General features: G+C 44.5%; 1 protein-coding gene across 2 annotated transcripts in view; it reads right to left on the reverse strand.

Moving 5' to 3' along the window:
• ELK3 (ETS transcription factor ELK3) overlaps positions 1–22,540 on the reverse strand; it is a 78,569-nt gene that overhangs the window by 34,256 nt on the left and 21,773 nt on the right. Inside the window, exon 2 of one of the 2 annotated variants that reach the window (XM_069764465.1) lies at positions 15,748–15,901. The exons of the other annotated variant lie outside the window; for it this stretch is intronic. Coding sequence (XP_069620566.1) covers positions 15,748–15,787 — 40 coding nt within the window. The 5' untranslated portion in view covers positions 15,788–15,901. The remainder of the gene's footprint in view (positions 1–15,747; positions 15,902–22,540) is intronic. 2 annotated transcript variants of the gene reach the window in all.

Here is a 22,540-nt window from a genome sequence, read left to right on the forward strand (position 1 = left end):
GCAACATTAGAATAGAGGAGTATGAAAGTACCCTCCTTTTTTTCAGTATGTCCAAAATAATTTTAAAAAATGCAGCTATTAAGATGCCTTATTGTATGGTATATCACAAATCAAGCAATGCAATGGCACACTAAGTGACTATGAAGGTACAGAACCTCCCTATCACTTGAATGTCAATAATTATTCGCAGACTGCATTTTCAATGTGGTTCACACTGCAGTAGTACACCACAATCATACTAGGCCTTTATCTGTCCTCATGTGGAATGAGCCCTGTGATCTGAGCTCTAAGGCCGGGGTCACACTAGACCGTAATACGGACGAGTGCAATGCACTAAAAAATCGCATAGCACTCGTCCCAATGTTAATCTATGGGGCAGCTCCCATCATCCGATATTTTCTCGGCCGTATTCAGGATCCGAGTGAAATCGCAGCATGCTGCGATTGTCAGCGTATCTCGGCCGAGAATCGCCAATGCAAGTCTATGGGTGCGAGAAAATCGGATTACATACGGACCATGCGTGTGCATTGCGAGAAATACGGAAGACTTCTCCAGGTGACAGGAAATTAAATCATCCATTATCAGGAAGCTTTGGCATGCTAATTTCTGGCCCACGCTGGATTGCAAACCAGGAAGCACGCCTCCACGGAGTGTACTGTGTAGCAGCATGGCCAGGCATATAAATGTTGAGATGCTGATTGCTCTGGTCCATGATAGACCCGAATTATGGGACCAACGCGACGCACATTATGCGGACCGTGCACGTAAAGACGCAGCATGGAGGTCAATATGTCGCCACATGTTCCCCGATTTTGATGATCGACCTCAAGAGGTTCAGCAAGAAATTTGTAAGTACCATCCTTTATGCAAAAATGGGTTTTTATATTGGGTTCATGATAAAAATAAGCATGAACACATCATATGTGGTGTGTTTATGATTGAAGTAAATGATCCATGCTCTTGGTTGAAGATGCAAAAACATTACCAAGACACACAAATTTTGATGAAATGTAATAGCTATTGTCCTTTAATATATTCCCCAAGGAATTTTATGTCCCCCTTGGCTCCTGGGCCCGTGTGTGATTGCAAACCCTGTTTGAGTTATGTGCGTGATCTTTATATACCAAATGTTGTATCTTTGCAGTCAATGATGTCACTAGACGCTGGCGGAGTTGCCGGGACCAATACCGGCGTGAACGACAACTTTCTGGGCGGAGTGGTGATGCAGCCACCAAAAAAAGGAAATACCTTTATTTTGATCGCCTTAATTTTCTGGCATCGGTGATGGAGCTCAGACCGTAAGTGCATGCATGATATCACAGAAAAACTTATAAATGCAAGTGCCCCAAAAAAAGGAATAATCACCGACTAAAGCACTAAATAAAAAGATAAATACAATACACAATAAAACGTAACATTTACTATTAATGCAGATAAAAATGACAACACGCACAACCTAAAAACGTCTACTATTAGGCTGACAAAAAAGATACAGGGTGCACTCAAACCCTATAATAAAGCTATCTATACCCTACCTAACTGCGGAGGTTGGCACCCTATGAATCCTGCGCAATGGCGCCCCCGTTCAACGTAGGCTCGCCCTAACTCACCCTGGAACACCCTCAAGTGAGGAAGATAGACAAACAGCAGACCATACAGACAGACAAACGAACAAAATTAAAGAATCAAATGTACATGCAATTGGAGCTGCAGAAAAAATATATAAAGTGCACGTATGCTATAAAAGATCAATAATAACGCATACCAAGCACACAATTGAACTTATCCCCATATGGCCTATAGCCTTCTAGTGGGATTAAACTGTACCTAGATGCATACTACCTGCCTGCGGGGGTTGGCACCCTATAATCCTGCGCAAATGGCGCCCCCGCTCTCGTCGTCTGGCCCTGATGCGCCCTAACACTGCCAAATGGCAACTAGACCGAAAAAATACAAAAAGCAGGCCGCACGTACAGTCACCAAAAAAGGTAAACTATAACACCTAACCAAAAAAACATCCCCAATAACACAAAAATATATACATATCTAAAAATATGCATCTCAATATACATATCTCAGTATGTTCATCTCGACGCATTTCCCCGAGGTCGGTTCATCAGGAGACATACTAGAAAGATATCACTTATCTGAGTGACGGGTAGAGGATAAATCACTCAAGGAGGTGTACGGTAGAGCAGTGGGGAACAATGTCCGTCCCTGACCGCAGGTTACAATCAGCCTAAGTGCATGCATGTCTCAAAAAATGTGACACATCTTATTACGTGAATATGTATGTTTTTTATCTAAATAAAAATCTTTTGTGAAATACAGAACAGAGTCAAATCTGACAGAAAGGGAGACCGCATCTGACTCTGAGTTGGTGATTGACCCTGTTGGTGAAGAGGCAGAAATGGCTGGACCATCTGGGCAAACAACAGGCAGCAACCAACCACCACCAACACCACAACCAGCAGCAGCGTCTTCTGCCACACAGGAGGCAAATCCAGAGGTGGAGGAATGAGCCCAGAGCAGCAGTCCAACCTTGGCTCTGGATACCTCACCACAGCCTAATACCAGACCAAACCGTGGTCGGCGCAGAAGGGTGGTTTCGAACATTGGCACCAGGAGGCAAGTGGATACAGGGGTGTTGGACTATTTGTCCAGAGCTGCCCATGACGATGGGGAGGAAGCTTACTTCCGCAGTCTTGCCCGCTATTTACGGCCCATTCCACGCTCGATCAGGCTGCGGACCAGAGGTTGTATCCAAATATTGATAGATGCAGCCACACCCCCAAACAACCCCACTGATGTTTTTAATTATGTGGAACGGTGGCAAATGTCAGCTACCAACCTTCTGGCGGTGCAAGACCTTCCACAGGACCAATCACAAACTGTCGCAGCACCACCCCCGCAACCTATAGCTCCACAACATCAGCATGCCCAAAGCACCCAACAACCACAAAACAGGGCAATTGACATGGCCATATTGGGGGGTCTGACCAAATGGGACAAGCCGGTACCCAGGACTTGATGCCCTTCTACCCTCAACATCAAGTGTTAAGTCATACACATGATCGAAACTTGCCACAACCTCAATTTAGATCAACACTAACACAGGTTGACAGTCTGGTTGGTCAACCATCCAGGCAAAGTTCCGCACATGCTAAACACCCGCCATCACCATCACCACCTCCAACCTACCAGAACCTGTAATTTTGTTTCCATTTTGTTGGCCTGTCATTTTGGCTGTTGTATGGCCTAAGTTTTATTTTTCCTTGGCATGGAAATCTGTCTTGCTCATATGGCTCTAATTACATATGCTGATAATATGTTTTGAGAATATGTATATATATACTATGAGCAGTAAAAATTTGTTCAAAAATCGGAGTGTTATGTATTGGTCAAACTACATACATGATTTGTCAACTTAACACACTTAGCTAATTTCTGGTTGAGATACATAATACACAATTGAATCCGGAAAATTATGGTATTTATTAACTTACAATCTAACTTAACTTTACTGCAAAACAGCATTGTCTTGCCAAACAGTCGATCCCTCTGGTGACACAAAATAATTTGTTAAAACATCACGAACTTTAAGGCCTGAGGGCTGACGACGTGAAGGAAGAACACGTGTAGTTGTCAAGACAGTATTTGCAGAATCAATTTCATTGGAAGCAGATGATGGGCAATCATGGTATCTTGTAAAGTTGTGAAGAACAACACATGCTTTTATCACGCCATTTACATTGCCTTCACTCAGTTGGATTGCTGACTGAAGTACCCGCCATTTTGCACTGAGAATGCCGAATGAACACTCGACCAGACGGCGGGCACGGGAAAGACGCAAATTAAAAATTCTGCGCCGGTAGTCCAGGCCTCTTCGTGGATAGGGCCTCATGACGTTCCTTGATAATTGAAACGCCTCATCTGCTACCATCATGTAAGGCACCGCATCCAAATTATCACCTGGTATTTGACTTGGGGGTGGGAGATCCAATTCATTGTTGCGCAGCCGCCGACCCATAATGGAAGAACTGAAGACTCTAGAGTCTCCAGTTCTCCCATAGGCCCCAATGTCTACAATTATAAACCTGTAGTTGCTGTCGACTAGGGCCAACAGCACTACAGAAACTGTTTATAATTATAGAATTGGGTCCCTGAACCTGGCGGCTTACGCACACGGATGTGCTTTCCGTCAAGTGCCCCAATACAGTGCGGAAACTGGCAGGTGTCCTGAAATCCTTGAGCAATATTTAACCAGTCTGCCATTTTGGGTTCAGGCATCACCTCTTGATGGAGTCTTCTCCAGATTTCCGTGCATGTATCCCGCACAATACCAGAAATTGTAGATTTGCCCAGTAGAAACTCTAAATGCAGTGCCGCATATGATAGGCCAGTGGCAAGGAAGCTAAAAGAAAAGAGAGTATTCTTTAAAAATATAAAGTGAACACAATACAGTGTTATATTTGCAACAACAAAAATTTCTTAAAAAATGGCATGCTTATTAAATGATTAAGGACATGCGATGGCTTTCATCTTTGACAAAATTAAATATTATCTAAGAAGGCCAAATGATGTTGAAGTTACCTAAACATTTAATTAGCTACTTTGAATAAGGGGGAACAACATTAAAGTGTTAAATAATTTGGGACAAAGATTATTTCGACATACCGTAAGGTAAGGATAAGGCGCTCCTCTGCTGAAATAGATTTGCGCATCCTGGTGTCCTTCTTTGTGATCCCTGGTCGCAAAATATCCAACAAAATATCAAAGGTTTGAATCCTCATCCGACAATAGTTGAAGAACTTGTCCGGATTTGACCTCAGAGCAGCATACAGACGGCTGAAATGGCCTTTATTGATCCGTTGCTTTATAAGTGGATGTACCCACATCCGTCTCCGCCTCCTCGGATCTATAATAACTGGGTATGGCTGGCCAAAACGCTGGGAAAGTACCCAGTTGTAAAGCACACGCTCTGTGGTGTTAAAAATCAGTAGATCAGACATGTTGCTCATCAATCCGAAGTGCACCAACACAAGCAGGGACTCTACTGCATAGATTGGTGTGTGGCACCTGTGTTTAGGGCCATTAAATAATGTTCTTGGTGATGATTTAAATTTTTTCAGGTGGAAAATCCGTTATATGTCCATTTTGCAAGCCTGCGAGAAAATCTCGCCATACGGATGCCATACGGATGTCACACGGATGTCACACGGATCATTTGATGCGAGAAAATCGCATCCTCGCACTGCACACGGATCACTGTTTTGGTAACATTTGTGCGATTCTCGTCCGTCAAAAACGGACCGTTTTTTTATACGTTGTGTGTGTCCTCGGCCTAAAGGTACCTTCACACTGAGCAACTTTAGAACGATAACGATAGCGATCCGTAACGTTACAGCGTCCTGGATAGCGATATCGTTGTGTTTGACACGCAGCAGCGATCAGGATCCTGCTGTGACATCGCTGGTCGGAGCTAGAAGGCCAGAACTTTATTTTGTCGCTGGATCACCCGCTGACATCGCCGAATCGGCGTGTGTGACGCCGATCCAGCGATGTGTTCACTGGTAACCAGGGTAAATATCGGGTTACTAAGCGCAGGGCCACGCTTAGTAACCCGATATTTACCCTGGTTACCATTGTAAATGTAAAAAAAAAAAAACACTACATACTTACATTCCGGTGTCTGTCGGGTCCCCCGGCGTCAGCTTCCCTGCACTGTGTCAGCGCCGGCCGGCCGTAAAGCAGAGCACAGCGGTGATGTCACCGCTCTGCTTTACGGCCGGCGCTTACACAGTGCAGGGAAGCTGACGCCGAGGGACGCGACAGACATCGGAATGTAAGTATGTACTGGTTTTTGTTTTGTTTTTTACATTTACAATGGTAACCAGGGTAAACATCGGGTTACTAAGCGCGGCCCTGCGCTTAGTAACCCGATGTTTACCCTGGTTACCCGGGGACCTTGGCATCGTTGGTCGCTGGAGAGCTGTCTGTGTGACAGCTCTCCAGCGACCACACAACGACTAAACAGCGATGCTGCAGCGATCGGCATCGTTGTCTATATCGCTGCAGCGTCGCTTAATGTGACGGTACCTTAATTCCTAGACTGTGAAAGCATATAAGGCTATCTTTCATAGTGGCTTTGATAGTCTAACCTAATCAGTTGCCCTATACAATGTGATGTGATAGCAGCACGGCATTATGGGGAAGTCCACATGGCTGCATCTGTCATCATTATCCTGTTCTATGGCTGTGTCAGGGCACATTCAGACATCCTCGGATTTTGATCCGATCTCGGACTACAATAAACGGACTGACTGCGAAATAGTTCTAAATTTTGTTTATTTATTTCTTTTTGGTTTGTACTCATAATCATAATACTTTATTTTTTATATAAAAAAATTATTTTTGTGGTCTTTATATTTAAATTGCTAAGCACTTTATTGTATTTTTTTTTAAACCTATTAGTCCTATAGGTAAGCAATCTGTGAACAGTATCAGGATTATTGCCTTTGCCTTCATATATCTGATCACATTCCAGTCTACTATCAGGCGGCAAAATGGGCTTCCATACATGGCAACTCCAAAGGGCATTGTTATACCTCCAGCCGCCACATCAACCCATTGGCACACCACAACTCCGCCATGGGTGGGAGTGTGGCTTCTAGAAGTCCCAAAGGAAACCCTGCCCTCTTTCTATCTAACGACTCAGATGCCAAGATGAACATTTTAACAGAAGTTTCAGCAGGATCCCGGCTGTTATCACTGGTGGGCTCATGCAATGATCTCATGGGCACTGTTTCAGATCGTGAACAACCACTATGATGTACGGCAGGGTGCCTAAATACTAAAGGCATTCCATTACATATATTAACTTCATGGTATATTAAAGTGGTATACCAGAGAAACAAAAATGGCTCAGTGAAAAATATTAGGAGTTCGATTATAGGTGGACAGGAAAAAAGTGTTCTTGGACAGAACCATGATTCAGTTATTTATGGTGAGAAATATATAATAGACCTTACAAAAAGTGGCTGTCGGGGGACACAGAGAAAGCAAAGCGCATTACATTTGTCAAGTGAAATGTTCTTATGGCTCTACATGTTTCACGAAGAGGTTCAAGAGACATTATACAGCGGTTTAATAGTGTACTGCTTCTTTTATTTGCAAAACCTATTTTCGCTAGCATGCATGTGAACCTGCAAGTTCAGAGCTCAGAGGGTATGGTTTCCCATGAAGCACTCTTATTCAGCCCGATTCCTTTAGAGCTGGCCTGTGTTCTGGCGTCTCCTCCCTTTCTAATAATTAATGGCAATGCAAGCTGTGATATCTGTGGGAAATACAGCATACTGCGTGAAGACGGCCAGCCTGGCTGCCAAGCTACACATGGCTTTCATTTATACGTTTCTTGGCTTGAGGCTCCACATCTACCATTCATTAAAAAAGGAATAAAAGATAACTGCACCAATGGCCTTGTTACACAATAGGGAAGAATTTCTGATTTCATGACTTTGGTGTTATTCCATGTTAAGGTAGATGTAATAAATGTGAAATATTAGAGCACGCCGTGTTCTTCGCTAATTGTATTAAAAATGTGGTGCATCTTGCTTTGTAAATCTCCTCTATGGTGTTATTTGTTACATTTCTTCACATTTTTGTGCAAAAACATCGTTTTATATTTACAGTTTATCCGAACAAATTAGATGTTATCCACCAATGTATCAATCCGTTTTACAAAAATGTGAAAAAAAGTATTCATTTTAACATTATTAGGGGGGGTGGATGAAAAACCTGATCAGTTCTTCTATCTGTAGCCCATTAGGTCACTGGTGAACAAGTTAGATGTGACCCCTTACCAGCGCTTGGGTCCATTGCTTACTATGGAAAGAGAGTACCGCAGGATGCAATAGTGGAAGACGTTAAAACGGTTTCCGGTTGCAGAAAGCCCCTGTTCCGAAATGCAGTTTATTTAAAAAAAGAAACTGTGCATTACTAATCCTTCACTGGTGCAGTGCTGAGTGAGTCTCCAAGTTTACTCCCAGTGTCTGTTTTTGACTGCAGCGCTGACGTCACATCGACAGCACTGCAGCCAATCGATAAGCTCAGCGGTTCTGAGCGGCTTGTGCCAACTACTCAGGCAGAGCTGTCAAATTCACAGATTGGCTGCAGGGCTGACTAACATGAACAATAAAACACACAGAGAGTAGAGGCAGAGATTTAGTGCCGGACCTAAGGGGAGTGAGGAAAGAAAAATGTGTTGTTTTTTAACAAACTTCGGGTGAAAACAGGAATTTAGGCTACATTCACATTAGCGGTGCGTCGGGCGCAGCCGCAGCGACGCATGCGTCATGCGCCCCTATATTTAACATGGGGGCGCATGGACATGCGTTGTCTTGCGTTTTGTGACGCATGCGTCTTTTTTGGCGCAAGCGTCAGGGCGCAGAGGACGCAGCAAGTTGCAATTTTTTGGCATCCAGAAGCAAGCCAAAAATGGACGCATGCGTCACAAAAACATGCGTTTTTGTATGCGTTTTGCATGCGTTGTGCGTTGCGTTGCCGACGCAACACACAACAACGCAAATGTGAACGTAGCCTTACTGGAACAGGAAAATCCCTTTAAGTCAAAAGAAGTTGTTTGATGGTCTGGACCATCTTCTGTTAAGAAACTTTTTGTCCAGGCATTTATGTGGATGCCTTTTTGCCAAGAATCCCCTACCCCAATATGGCTGCAGAGCACTCTTTGCATTTGAAATTGCAGCACAAGAAGGAAAAGTCATGGAATTATGAGTATCACAGGATAAACAGACATGTTAATAGTATGCAAGCAATGAAAATATGGAAACAAATATTTTCAAAACCTCTCAATTTATTCAGTATCAAGCATGAGCCACACGCAGAAATACACACAAGTACACGCCTTTCACATTCTACCAATGAAGTTATTAATGGTTGTATGAGGAAAGTTCTGTCACTCTGAATGCATTTGGGCACACAAATCAGCAAGATCCACTGCTGGCAGCTTCCTTTGCAACTGCAGACCAATGACGTCCCAAATGTGCTTGATGGGATACAAGTCCATAGACACTGCTGGCCATCGTAACATGCTTATGCTACGCAGGCTGCTCACAGTAGCATAAGCAACATGAGGCCTGTCGTTGCTGTGCTGAAAAACGCTTCCTGAGACACTTTGGAGAAATGGCTGTACGACTGGTTCAACGACTTATCCATTCTGTACTGCAAGTGAAATTGGATGTCCCATACTAAGCCTAAAGTTTCATAGTGTTGATGGAGAACAGAAGAAGACATTTGCACAAAAAACAGAGAACAAAAGGCAAATTGGACATAATCTCACACTAAACCCCAAAAATGGCCAAGACAAAATTTTTGGCACCCTCAATTTAATATTTGGTTGCACACCCTTTGGAATAAAAAACTGCAATCCGGAAATAAACATGTGTATAATAAAACATGTAATTGCAATAAAATTCTGGGAGAAATACTTCATTTTCTGGAATAATTTCAAAGGTGCCAAAACTTTTGGCCATGACTGTATATACAGTTGTGTTCAAAAGTTTACATACCCCAGCAGCATATTTGCTTTCTTGGCCTTTTTTCAGAGAATATGAATAATAACACCAAAACTTTTTCTCCACTCATGGTTAGTGGTTGGGTGAAGCCATTTATTGTCAAACTACTCTCTTTATAAATCATAATGACAACTCAAAACATCCTAATGACCCTGATCAAAAGTTCACATACCCCATTTTTAATACCATTCTTAATACCGTGTATTGCCCCCTCTAATATCAATGACAACTTGAAGTCTTTTGTGGTGGTTGTAAATGAGGTTCTTTATTTTCTCAGATGGTAAAGCTGCCCACTCTACTTGGCAAAAAGCCTACAGTTCCTGTAAATTCCTGGGCTGTCTAGCATGAACTGCGCTCTTGAGATCTCCCCAGAGTGGCTTAATGATATTGAGGTCAAGAGACTGAGATGGCCATTCCAGAACCTTCACATTGTTCTGCTGTAGCCAATGACAGGTCGACTTGGCCTTTTGTCTTGGATCGTTGTCATGTTGGAAAGTCCAAGTACGTCCCATGTGCAGCTTCCAGTGCAAATTTGCCTCCAGTATTTGTTGATAACATGCTGCATTCATCTTTCCTTCAACTCTGACCAAGTGTTCTGTGCCATTGTAGCTCACACATCCCCAAAACATCAGCAACCCACCTCCTTGCTTTACAGTAGGAATGGTAATCCTTTCATCATAGGCCTTGTTGACCTCTCTCCAAATGTAACATTTATGGTTGTGGCCAAAAAGTCTAATTTTGGTCTCATCACTACAAATAACCTTGTTCCAGAAGTTTTGAGGCTTGTTTCTGTGCTGTTTTGCATATTGCAGGTGAAATACTTTGTGGAATGCAGCCCATTTTTCTTCAAGTGCCTCCTTATTGTGCATCGTGAAACAGCCACACAGTCAGTTTTCAGAGAGTCCTGTATTTCAGCAGATGTTATTTGTGGGTTTTTCTTTGCATCCCGAACAATTATCCTGGCAGTTGTAGACAACATTTTTGTTGGCCTACCTGAGCACTGCTGACTGGCATTATCAATTCCTTGTATATCTTTTTTGTATCCCTTTCCTGTTTTATACAGTTCAACTACCTTATCCCGTAGATCTGTTGACAATTCTTTTGCTTTCCCCATGACTCACAATCCAGAAACGTCAGTGGCTCGATGAAAAGTGCAAGAGTCTGTCTGGATCCCAGAAACTCACTCAGCTTTTACGCACACACACTGATTACAAGCAAACAAGTCACAGGTGAGGATGTTACCTTTAGTAGCCATTCAAACCCATTTGTGTCAACTTCTGTGCATGTTAATAGGCCAAAATCACCAGGATATGTAAACTTTTGATCAGGGTCATTTGGATGTTTTGGGTTGTCATTATGATTAAAAAGAGAAAGCACAGTAGTTTGACAATAAATAGCTTCACCCAACCACTAACCATGAGAGAAGAAAACATTTTGGTGTTATCATTCATATTCTCTCAAAAAAGGCCAAGAAAGCAAAAATTCTGCCGGGGTATGTAAACTTTTGAGCACAACTGTTTAATCAATACCATACGAACTGATAAGGTAAAACCAAAATGAAATTGTGAGGTCATAAGCCACAATATACCCTATCTATGTAAGGAGAAAAAAACTCCTAAAGCTAAATATAAAGCCTACAAGAAAACATGGAGTAATAAGTCGATTTAATGAAAGTTGCAAAAAGTGTAAAAAAACATACATAAATACTGGTATAATAAAAGGTGCACAAGGGACGAGATTTGCACACATTCTATCAGTAGAAGTTATTACATAGTACATACACTAATTATAGAAAAAGAGACCACTGAAATACACAGAATTCTCTCCAGAGGGCAAACGGCCACAATGGTAGACTACTGATCGGTACCACAGGACACTCCAAAACAGCATAAATCCTACATAAGACCAGAAAGGAGTAAATGTCCTACTCATTATTAATTAAATATAAATATTTTTATTAATATATTCAATATTTAAAACAATATACAACAAACAAGAAAAGTGAAAAACAATAACTCATGAGGGGAAGGAGCAACACAACTGTAGTAACAGACCGGGTATGTGAGCAAAACCTGGCAGGGATGTAATCCAGACTCATAAGTATCCCTTACAATCACTATAAGCCACAAAACATAGGGCTGGGAACTAGTGACACTGCTATGGCCGTCTTATCCACATGTATAGCATAAATAGTGAATCTTCTATGGGGCCAAGTGCAACCCAAATATAAAAACAGGACCCCTAGACAGGATGCTACAACTCACCCATAGTCGTATCTGTCAGTGTGCGCTCCACAGCAGCCCCAACGCGCGTTTCGCGTGGGCTTCTTCCGGGGGCTGTCAGATACGACTATGGGTGAGTTGTAGCATCCTGTCTAGGGGTCCTGTTTTTATATTTGGGTTGCACTTGGCCCCATAGAAGATTCACTATTTATGCTATACATGTGGATAAGACGGCCATAGCAGTGTCACTAGTTCCCAGCCCTATGTTTTGTGGCTTATAGTGATTGTAAGGGATACTTATGAGTCTGGATTACATCCCTGCCAGGTTTTGCTCACATACCCGGTCTGTTACTACAGTTGTGTTGCTCCTTCCCCTCATGAGTTATTGTTTTTCACTTTTCTTGTTTGTTGTATATTGTTTTAAATATTGAATATATTAATAAAAATATTTATATTTAATTAATAATGAGTAGGACATTTACTCCTTTCTGGTCTTATGTAGGATTTATACATACACTAATTGTAGTAATGAACATGAAAGTTCAATCAAATATGGTATGAAAGGGAACCATAGGAAATAATGAAAGATAAGGTAATCACAAGTAAGAAGAGAGAGTGATCGCTTAATAGACTATCAATGTTCAAGGCCTAATAGCTTATCTTTTACATCCTGTTTAAAACCATGTCCCTACAACCACTGACGTGCTTTTCACAAGGGCTTCCTTGGGGGGTTGTGATACACTGTGTGCCAGCTGATATTATATATCATGATCCACAGGTGACACATATTTGGCTGCATGAAGCAATGTTCACAGGTAGCAGCTCTAACGATGAGGCACAACCCACATTGATTAGATAACAGAATTTGGTAATCGTGAGGTGTAGTGCAGTTAGGCTACGTTCACATTTGCGTTGTGCGGTGCTGCGTCGGCGACGCAACGCACAACGCATGCAAAAACGCATGCAAAACGCAGCTTTTTGTGACGCATGCGTTCATTTTTTCATGATTTTTGGCGCAGAAAAAACTGCATCATGCAGCGTTTTCTGTTGCGCCAAAAAGACGCATGCGTCACAAAACGCAAGACAATGCATGTCCATGCGCCCCCCATGTTATATATAGGGGCGCATGGCGCATGCGTCGCCGTGGCTGCGCCCGACGCAGCCCCGCACAACGCTAATGTGAATGTAGCCTTAGTGAACCCAGAAGCAGATTATACATACAGATAGAGATACATTGTATATAGAATTGTATCTTTATGTATTTGTATATTTGTATTCTACAGGTAAGATTTTTTGGTTCCTATAATATCAATGCAAATAATAATAAAGTCATTTTCTCTTTTTTTGTGAGTCACCCCAGGACTCAAACTGACAACCTCTATAACTGCAGGCAGGAGCTAGTTTTTGATCTACAGGCTCTGGTGGTGTTACTGGGAGAACTTTGTATACTTGATCTGTATTGCAGCCACGAACCCCACAGGCAGATTATACTGAGACATAGAGATGTATTGTATACAACGGTGTATTTTATGTCCCTATATCAGTGTTCCCCAAGTTCGGTCCTCAAGAGCCACCAACAGGTCGTGTTTTCCAGATTTCCTTAGTAATGGAATTATTGCCTGTCTAGATGATGGAATTCTCACCTGGGCAATACTAAAGCAATCCTGAAAACATGACCCGTTGGTGGCTCTCGAAGACCGAACTTGGGGAACACTGCTTTATATTCTAGAGGGAGAATAAAAGAATTATTTTTTTCCTTCTATAAAATTACAAAAAAATTATGAACAACAATTACCGTATATACTCGAGTATAAGCCGACCCGAGTATAAGCCGACCCCCCTAATTTTGCCACAAAAAACTGGGAAAACTTATTGACTCGAGTATAAGCCTGGGGTAGGAAATGCAGCAGCTACCGGTGAATTTCAAAAATAAAAATAGATGCTCCATACTGTTCATTATGGCCCCATAGCTGTGCCATATAGTGCTCTGCACCGTTCATTATTGCCCCATAGCTGTGCCATATAGTGCTCTGCACCATTCATTATTGCCCCATAGCTGTGCCATATAGTGCTCTGCACCGTTCATTATTGCCCCATAGCTGTGCCATATAGTGCTCTGCACCGTTCATTATTGCCCCATAACTGTGCCATATAGTGCTCTGCACCGTTCATTGTTGCCCCATAGCTGTGCCATATAGTGCTCTGCGCCGTTCATTATTGCCCCATAGATGTGCCATATAGTGCTCTGCACCGTTCATTGTTGCACCATAGCTGTGCCATATAGTGCTCTGCACCGTTCATTATTGCCCCATAGCTGTGCCATAGTGCTCTGCACCGTTCATTATTGCCCCATAGCTGTGCCATATAGTGCTCTGCACCGTTCATTATTGCCCCATAGCTGTGCCATATAGTGCTCTGCACCGTCCATTATTGCCCCATAGCTGCCATATAGTGCTCTGCTCCATTCATTATTGCCCCATAGCTGCCATATAGTACTCTGCGCCGTTCATTATTGCCCCATAGCTGTGCCATATAGTGCTCTGCGCCGTTCATTATTGCCCCATAGCTGTGCCATATAGTGCTCTGCGCCGTTCATTATTGCCCCATAGCTGTGCCATATAGTGCTCTGCGCCGTTCATTATTGCCCCATAGCTGCCATATAGTGCTCTGCGCCGTTCATTATTGCCCCATAGCTGTGCCATATAGTGCTCTGCACCGTTCATTATTGCCCCATAGCTGCCATATAGTGCTCTGCGCCGTTCATTATTGCCCCATAGCTGTGCCATATAGTTCTCTGCGCCGTTCATTATTGCCCCATAGCTGTGCCATATAGTGCTCTGCGCCGTTCATTATTGCCCCATAGCTGTGCCATATAGTGCTCTGCGCCGTTCATTATTGCCCCATAGCTGTGCCATATAAAGCTGTGCCATTGCTGCTGCAATAAAAAAAAAAATGCCATACTCACCTCGCTGATTGCAGCTCCCGGCGTCTCGTCCCGGCGTCTCTCCGCACTGACTGATCAGGCAGAGGGCGCCGCGCACACTATATGCGTCATCGCGCCCTCTGGCCTGAACAGTCAGAGCAAGAGGACGCGAAGACAGAGCGGCGCCCGGCGTATGGAACGCGGACAGGTGAATATTACATACTTACCTGCTCCCGGCGTCCCGCTCCCTCTGCCCGTCACACGGTCTTCGGTGCCGCAGCCTCTTCCTCTATCAGCGGTCACCGGCACCGCTGATTAGAGAAATGAATATGCGGCTCCACCCCTATGGGAGGTGGAGCCGCATATTCATTTCTCTAATCAGTGGTCCCACGTGACCGCTGAACAGGGGAAGAGCTGCAGCACCCACCGAAGACCGTGTCACGGGCAGAGGGAGCGTCAGGACCGACGGGACTAGGTGAGTATGCCTCAGCGCCCTCTCCCCCTCACCCGCCGACCCTGCCGCCCACCGTGACTCGAGTATAAGCCGAGAGGGGCACTTTCAGCCCAAAATTTTGGGCTGAAAATCTCGGCTTATACTCGAGTATATACGGTACATTAAAATGCAGCTTAAAATCTGCACAAAAAATGCATTAAATAAGGGAGAAAAGGCATAAAAAATGCAGCAATAACCAGAGAGGATTGTTATTGCATAGTTTGGTGCAGACACATGCTAAAACAAAAAAAAACACAGTATTTATGCAACGTGTGAACACAACTTTACAGATAACAAAAACCCAGATGTCAAATAATGAAGCTACACAAAGATGAGAAAGTTCTGGCAGCTCCGACTGTGAATGAATAATCAAAAAATAAATCTATAGATCCCAGCTAAAGATGAGCAGGGCGCACAGATAACGTTGCGCCAGCTCTAGCTAATCAAAAGCCGCACCAGGGACGCCGGAAGGTTAGAGATTCACGGGCTTCCCTTCAGCCGCCAAGTAACACTGACCTGGACGCTGGACCGGAGTCCCGTGAATCCATCCGCTCATCTGTAGTCCCAACCGCCCCGAATACAGCGGACAGTCCCGGATTTGGGTCTACGCCCTGCAGTCTCAGGCATCTGCTGAATGACCCTCACTTTCACCGCCCTCTGACATCTCCTCCTGCCAGGGTAGAAAGAAAAGGTGAATGGGCATGGATTGGTATGTGGCAGGGGCGTAGCCAAAATGTTCTGTTCTTAAAAAGTTGGGAGCTATATACAGTTGAAACCAGAAGTTTACATACACTATATAAAAAGACACATGTGCATGTTTTTCTCAACATGAAATGAGAATAAACCCTTCATGTTTTAGGTCAATATGGATTTCCATAATTATTATTTGCCAAATGCTAGAATGAGAGTGAGAATTTTTTTAAGGCATTTTTATTACTTACTGTAACTGCAAAGTCAAAAGTTTACATACACTAAGATTACTATGCCTTTAAACAATTCTAGACTGCCAATATGATGTCATGTGTTTGAAAGCTTCTGATAGTTTTTTTTTGGCAACATCTGAGTTAAAGGGAACCTGTCACCCTGGTTTTTCAGTACGAGATAAAAATACTGTTAAATAGGGCCTGAGCAGTGCGTTACTATAGTGTATTTTGTGTACCCTGATTCCACCCCTAAGCTGCCGAAATAACTTACCAAAGTCGCCGTTTTCGCCTGTCAATCAGGCTGGTCAGGTCAGATGGGCGTGGCGACATTGCTGGTTCTTCCCCCAGATCTTGCATACATTTCCGTTGGTGGCATAGTGGTTTGCGCATGCCCATCTTCTGAATCCACTGGGCAGGAGAAGTAAAAACGCGCGATCGGCGCTATTTTCCTGGTGATCTGTGGGGGCGGCGGCCATCTTCCTGACGCCGCGCGTGCACATATGGAGTCCTCTGCTGCCCGGGGCTTCAGGAAAATGGCCGTGTGCAGATGGAGATTGCGGCGGCCATTTTCCTGAAGTTGAGATGCGAACCCGGCTTCAGGAAAATGGCCGCCGCGATCTCCATCTGCGCACGCGCGGCATCCCGCGGCCATTTTCCTGAAACCCCGGGCAGCAGAGGACTCCATATGCGCGCGCACGCACGGCCTCAGGAAGATGGCCGCCCCCACAGATCACCAGGGAAATAGCACCGATCGCGCGTTTTTACTTCTCCTGCCCATTGGATTCAGAAGATGGGCATGCGCAAACCACTACGCCACCAACGGAAATATATGCAAGATCTGGGGGAAGAACCAGCGATGTCGCCACACCCATCTGACCTGACCAGCCTGATTGACAGGCGAAAACGGCAACTTTGGTAAGTTATTTCGGCAGCTTAGGGGTGGAATCAGGGTACACAAAATACACTATAGTAACGTACAGCTCAGGCCCTATTTAACAGTATTTTTATCTCGTACTGAAAAACCGGGGTGACAGGTTACCTTTAAATAGAGAGACACCTGTGGATATATTTTAATGCACACCTGAAACACGCTGCTTCTTTGTGTAGCATCATGGGAAAGTCTAAAGGTACCTTCACACTAAACGATATCGCTAGCGATCCGTGACGTTGCAGCGTCCTGGCTAGCGATATCGTTCAGTTTGACACGCAGCAGCGATCAGGATCCTGCTGTGATGTCGTTGGTCGGGGCTAGAAGGCCAGAACTTTATTTGGTCGCTGGCTCTCCCGCTGACATCGCTGAATCGGCGTGTGTGACGCCGATTCAGCGATGTCTTCGCTGGTAACCAGGGTAAACATCGGGTTACTAAGCGCAGAGCCGCGCTTAGTAACCCGATGTTTACCCTGGTTACCATCCTAAAAGTAAAAAAAACAAACACATCATACTTACCTTCCGCTGTCTGTCCCCGGCGCTGTGCTTTCCTGCACTCACTGTGAGCACAGCGGCCGGAAAGCAGAGCGGTAACGTCACCGCTCTGCTTTCCGGCCGCTGTGCTCACAGCCAGTGCAGAGAAGCAGAGCGCCGGGGACAGACAGCGGAAGGTAAGTATGAAGCGTTTGTTTTTTTTACTTTTAGGATGGTAACCAGGGTAAACATCGGGTTACTAAGCGCGGCCCTGCGCTTAGTAACCCGATGTTTACCCTGGTTACCGGCATCGTTGGTCGCTGGAGAGCGGTCTGTGTGACAGCTCTCCAGCGACCAAACAGCGACGCTGCAGCGATCCGGATCGTTGTCTGGATCGCTGCAGCGTCGTTTAGTGTGAAGGTACCTTAAAGAAATCAGCCAAAATATCAGGAAGAGAATTATGGACTTGCACAAGTCTGACTCGTCCTTGGGTACAATTTCAAGATACCTGAAGGTGCCTCGTTTATCTGTACAATTATATGCAAGTACAAACAAGATGGGAATGTCCAGCCACCACCCCACTGAGGAAGGAGATGGATTCTGCGTCCCTGAGATGAACGTGCTTAGGTCCGACATGTGCATATGAACCCAAGGACAAAAGCAAAAAACCTTGTGAAGATGATAGCGGAAGCTGATAAAATTGTGTCAATAACCACAGTGAAACCAGTACTTTATCAACATGGACTGAAAGGCCACTGTCAGGAAGAAGCCATTACTCCAAAAGAAACATTAAAAAGCCAGGTTAATGTTTGCAAATGTACACAGGAACAAAGACCTTAATTTTGGAGGCATGTGCTATGGTCTGAAGAAATTAAAATTGAACATTTTGGGCATAATGACCATCGTTACATCTGGAGGAAATAGGTAGAAGCTGGAAGCCTAAGAACACCATCCCAAATGTGAAACACGGGGTGGCAGCATAATGTTGTGGCAGTAGCGTAGTTACCAGGGGGGGGCAGAGGGGGCGGTCGCCCAGGGCCCCACGCTCCAAGGGGGCCTGCCCGGGTCTACGCGCGCCAATACAGTTACATTCTGCGGCAGAGCAGGGAGAATCGATCTCCCTGCTCTGCCGCTATGGGGCCCCTGAGCAGGCGGGGGGGGGGGGGGGCGGTACTGGCAGTGGGACCCCACCCGTCATCGCAAGGTCAGCTGTAACGGCATTTTGCCGATACAGCTGATCGCATTGATGGGAGGAGCACTACGCTCCTTCTGCCATCATCCCCCACTCAGCGTCTGACGTCACCGACACAGACACTGAGAGGGGGCGCGATGACGTCACTAACCAGCGCTTGCTGTCAGGAGATGAGCGGGCGCTCAGAGATGCGGAGGAAGCAGAGGAAGAGAGGTGAGTATTTATTTATTTTTTATGGGGGCTGCCTTATACTACATGGTCTGCCTGTGTGGGGGGTGTGCTGCCTTATACTACAGGGTCTGCCTATAGGGGTGCTGTCTTATACTACATGGTCTGCCTATGGGGGTGCTGTTTATACTACAGGGTCTGCCTATGGGTGCTGCCTTGTGCTATAGAGTCTGCCTATGGGTGGTGCCTTGTTGCTATAGAGTCTGCCTATGGAGGGTGCATTATACAATATATATGAGGCCTATGGGGAGTGCATTATACTATATGGAGGCTTATGGGGAGTGCATTATACTACTGTATATGGAGGCTTATAGAGAGTGCATTATACTACATTTAGGACTATCTGGTGCATTATACTATATGGAGACTTTCTAGGGGGCCATTGTACAGTGTGGAGATTACAGTGAAGGGGCCATCATACAGTGTTGAAGCTGTATGGGGGGGGGGGGAGACTCGGGACATTATTGAATGTAAAGTGGGCACTTATTGTTATAGGGGAACTCTGGTTACTGTGACTATCAAAGGGGCACACAGGGCATTATTAATTTCTAGGGGGCAAAATATGGGCTCTGTTTTCTAGGGCACTTGCACTTGGCATTACTATATTATAAAGGGTTGCTTTAGAATTTAGAGGGCACAGAGAACCACACAGCAGGTACAGTAATAGGGACACATACAGCAGCAGCCACTCAGTATTGGGATATCAATAGGATGAGCAGTTTGTCCAGGTTGGGAATAGATGGTGATGGGGCTGGAATATGAGAAGTGAAACGTGTCTTTGTTGTATTCTCTGCAGACGAGTCATGGCTGGAAGAAGTTGTCATGTCGGTCTGGGCCAGATGGAAAACAAAGGAAAAGTGATCGATTCCATCAGAAAGAACATCAGCGGTAAGTCATTATCTGTAACTGTACTGTGATCTCTTGGTATCTACCACTGACCATATGGCGGTAATATCCATGTTGGTCTTATATAGAGATTATCTTCAGTAATAGAGCGGTCATCTGCTGAGGTTCTCCTCCACTATTAGGGTGCGTCACCGAGTTGTAATCAAGGTTACCTGGTTTGGGGCCCACTCAGAAGCTTCGCCACCCCGAACCAAAACCCTAGCTACGCCTCTGTGTTGTGGGGTTGTTTTGCTGCAGGAGAGACTGGGGCACTTCACAAAACAGATGGCATCATGAGAAAAGAAGATTATGTGGCAAACTGAAGCAACATCTCAAGACATCAGCCAGGAAGTTAATGCTTGGGCGAAAATGGTAACAAAATGGCTTAAGGATAAAGTCAATGTTTTGGAGTGGCCATCACAAAGTCCTGATCTCTATCCTATTGAAAATTTATGGACAAAGCTGAAAAGGCAGGTGAAAGCATGGCGACCTACAAACCTGATTCAGTTACACCAGTTTTGTCAGGAGGAATAGGCCCATATTCCGATCAACTATTGTGAGAAGCTTGTGGAAGGATATCCCAAACAACTGACCCAAGTCATTCAGTTTAAGGGCAATGGTACCAAATACTATTGAAATGTACGGTATATACTGGTGTATAATCCGACTTATACGAGAGTCATTGTCGCAGAAAGACGGTGGGGGAGGGGAAGCGACGGAGCAGTGGGTTACAGAGGCAGGAGTCGGCGGCTGCAGCTTTAACTGTGCCCGCTGCTAAAGAGAAATTAATATTCACTGTACTGCCAGTGAATATTCATTTCTCTTATAGCGAGCACAGTAGTTACAGTGGCAGCTACCAGCTTCCAGCACATATCATACTTACCTTCCCTGTGTGCCCTCGCTGCATCTCCTTCCGATGCCAGTCTTCCGGCAGAGCGATCACGTGTCCCCCACTCATTAATGAATGAATGAATATTCACTCCGCTCCACTCCCATAGGCATGGAGTGAATATTTATTACTTTAATGAGAGAGGACACGTGATCACTCAGGAGGAAGAGCTGCTGGCGCCAGAACAAGATGCAGCAAGGGCACACAGGGAAGGTAAGTAGGATGTTTTTTTTTTTTATAGGAACCATGCTGTTACGGAACCACTCAGCACCCAGAATATGTTGTGCAGTTATATGTATGTATAACAGGTTCCATGTGAGATGCATGTCCCTAATGCATCAGCCCACAGGCTGTGCCCCTGGGCAGAGGGGACACGATATTCCCCTTTTGTCCTCCCCCCACCTTTTTAATTCCCACAGTAAATATTGGCAGGCTCTGGCCACCTGCAGCTATTGTAATGTATGTCTCGCCTGCCGCTTTTCTATTGGCCTGCCCTCTGTATCTGTGTGATATATTCTGTGTCCTGTGAGTAAAGTTTTGTCAGACTGGAAATACGTGGAGAAGCAGTGATCTTTTATATGCGCCCATGTAACCAAGCAATTCCAGCCAGCGTCCTTCATTCAGACTCCAGCCAAAGCAGAGTGGACCTCCTGAAACATGGGGTGGTACTGAACGAGGTGCCCCAGCTTGGTAGACCCCGTTACACATGCATACGGGATAAGGTGCCATGCATACAGGGATGGGGATGGGAAGCCATGCACACCAGGATAGGGATGAGGGAACAATGTATACCTGGCTTTATACTCGAGTTAATACGTTTTCCCAGTTTTTAGTGGCAAAATTAGGTGCCTCGGCTTCTCCTCGGATCAACTTATACTAGAGTATCTACGGTATGTAAACTTTTGACTTTGCAGTAAGTAATAAAAATGCCTTAAAACATTCTCTCTCATTATTCTGGCATTTGGCATATATTAATTATAGTAATCCTAGCTGACCTAAAACGGGAAAGGTTTATTCTGATTTCATGCCAGATATAGAGAAAAACATGCATATGTGTCTTTTTATATAGTGTATGCAAACTTCTGGTTTCAACTGTATGTATTAAATATGATCATGACAGTACTGCTACAGGATATTCAGCTGATACACAGAGCACTGTCTTGTTGGGCATGTTGGTGGCAGGAAATTATATCTAATACTAGATGGTGGCCCGATTCTAACGCATCGGGTATTCTAGAATATGTACGTCTGTATGTATATAGCAGCCACATAGTATATAGCACAGGCCACGTAGTATATAGGAGCCATGTAGTATATAGCAGACAAATACAACCTGGCCTGTGCTATATACTATGTGGCTGCTATATACATACATATTGTAGAATACCCGATGTGTTAATACAGGCCACGCAGTATATAACACAGCCCACGTAGTATATAGCAGCCACGCAGTATATAACACAGGCGACGTAGTATATAACACAGGCCATGCAGTATACAACAGTGGCCACGTAATATATAGCACAGGCTACGCAGTACATAACACAGCCCACATAGTATCTAACACTGGCCACGTAGTATATAGCAGCCACGCGGTATATAACGCAGCCCATGCGGTATATAACACTGCCCAAGCGGTATATAACACTGCCTACATAGTATATAACACTGGCCACATAGTATATAACGCAGCCCACGTGGTATATAACACTGCCCACGTAGTATATAACACTGGCCACATAGTATATAGCAGCCAGGCTGTATATAACGCAGCCTACGTGCTATATAAC

The sequence above is a fragment of the Ranitomeya imitator genome, chromosome 4, assembly GCF_032444005.1.
Source record: "Ranitomeya imitator isolate aRanImi1 chromosome 4, aRanImi1.pri, whole genome shotgun sequence".
NCBI classification, from domain to species: domain Eukaryota; kingdom Metazoa; phylum Chordata; class Amphibia; order Anura; family Dendrobatidae; genus Ranitomeya; species Ranitomeya imitator.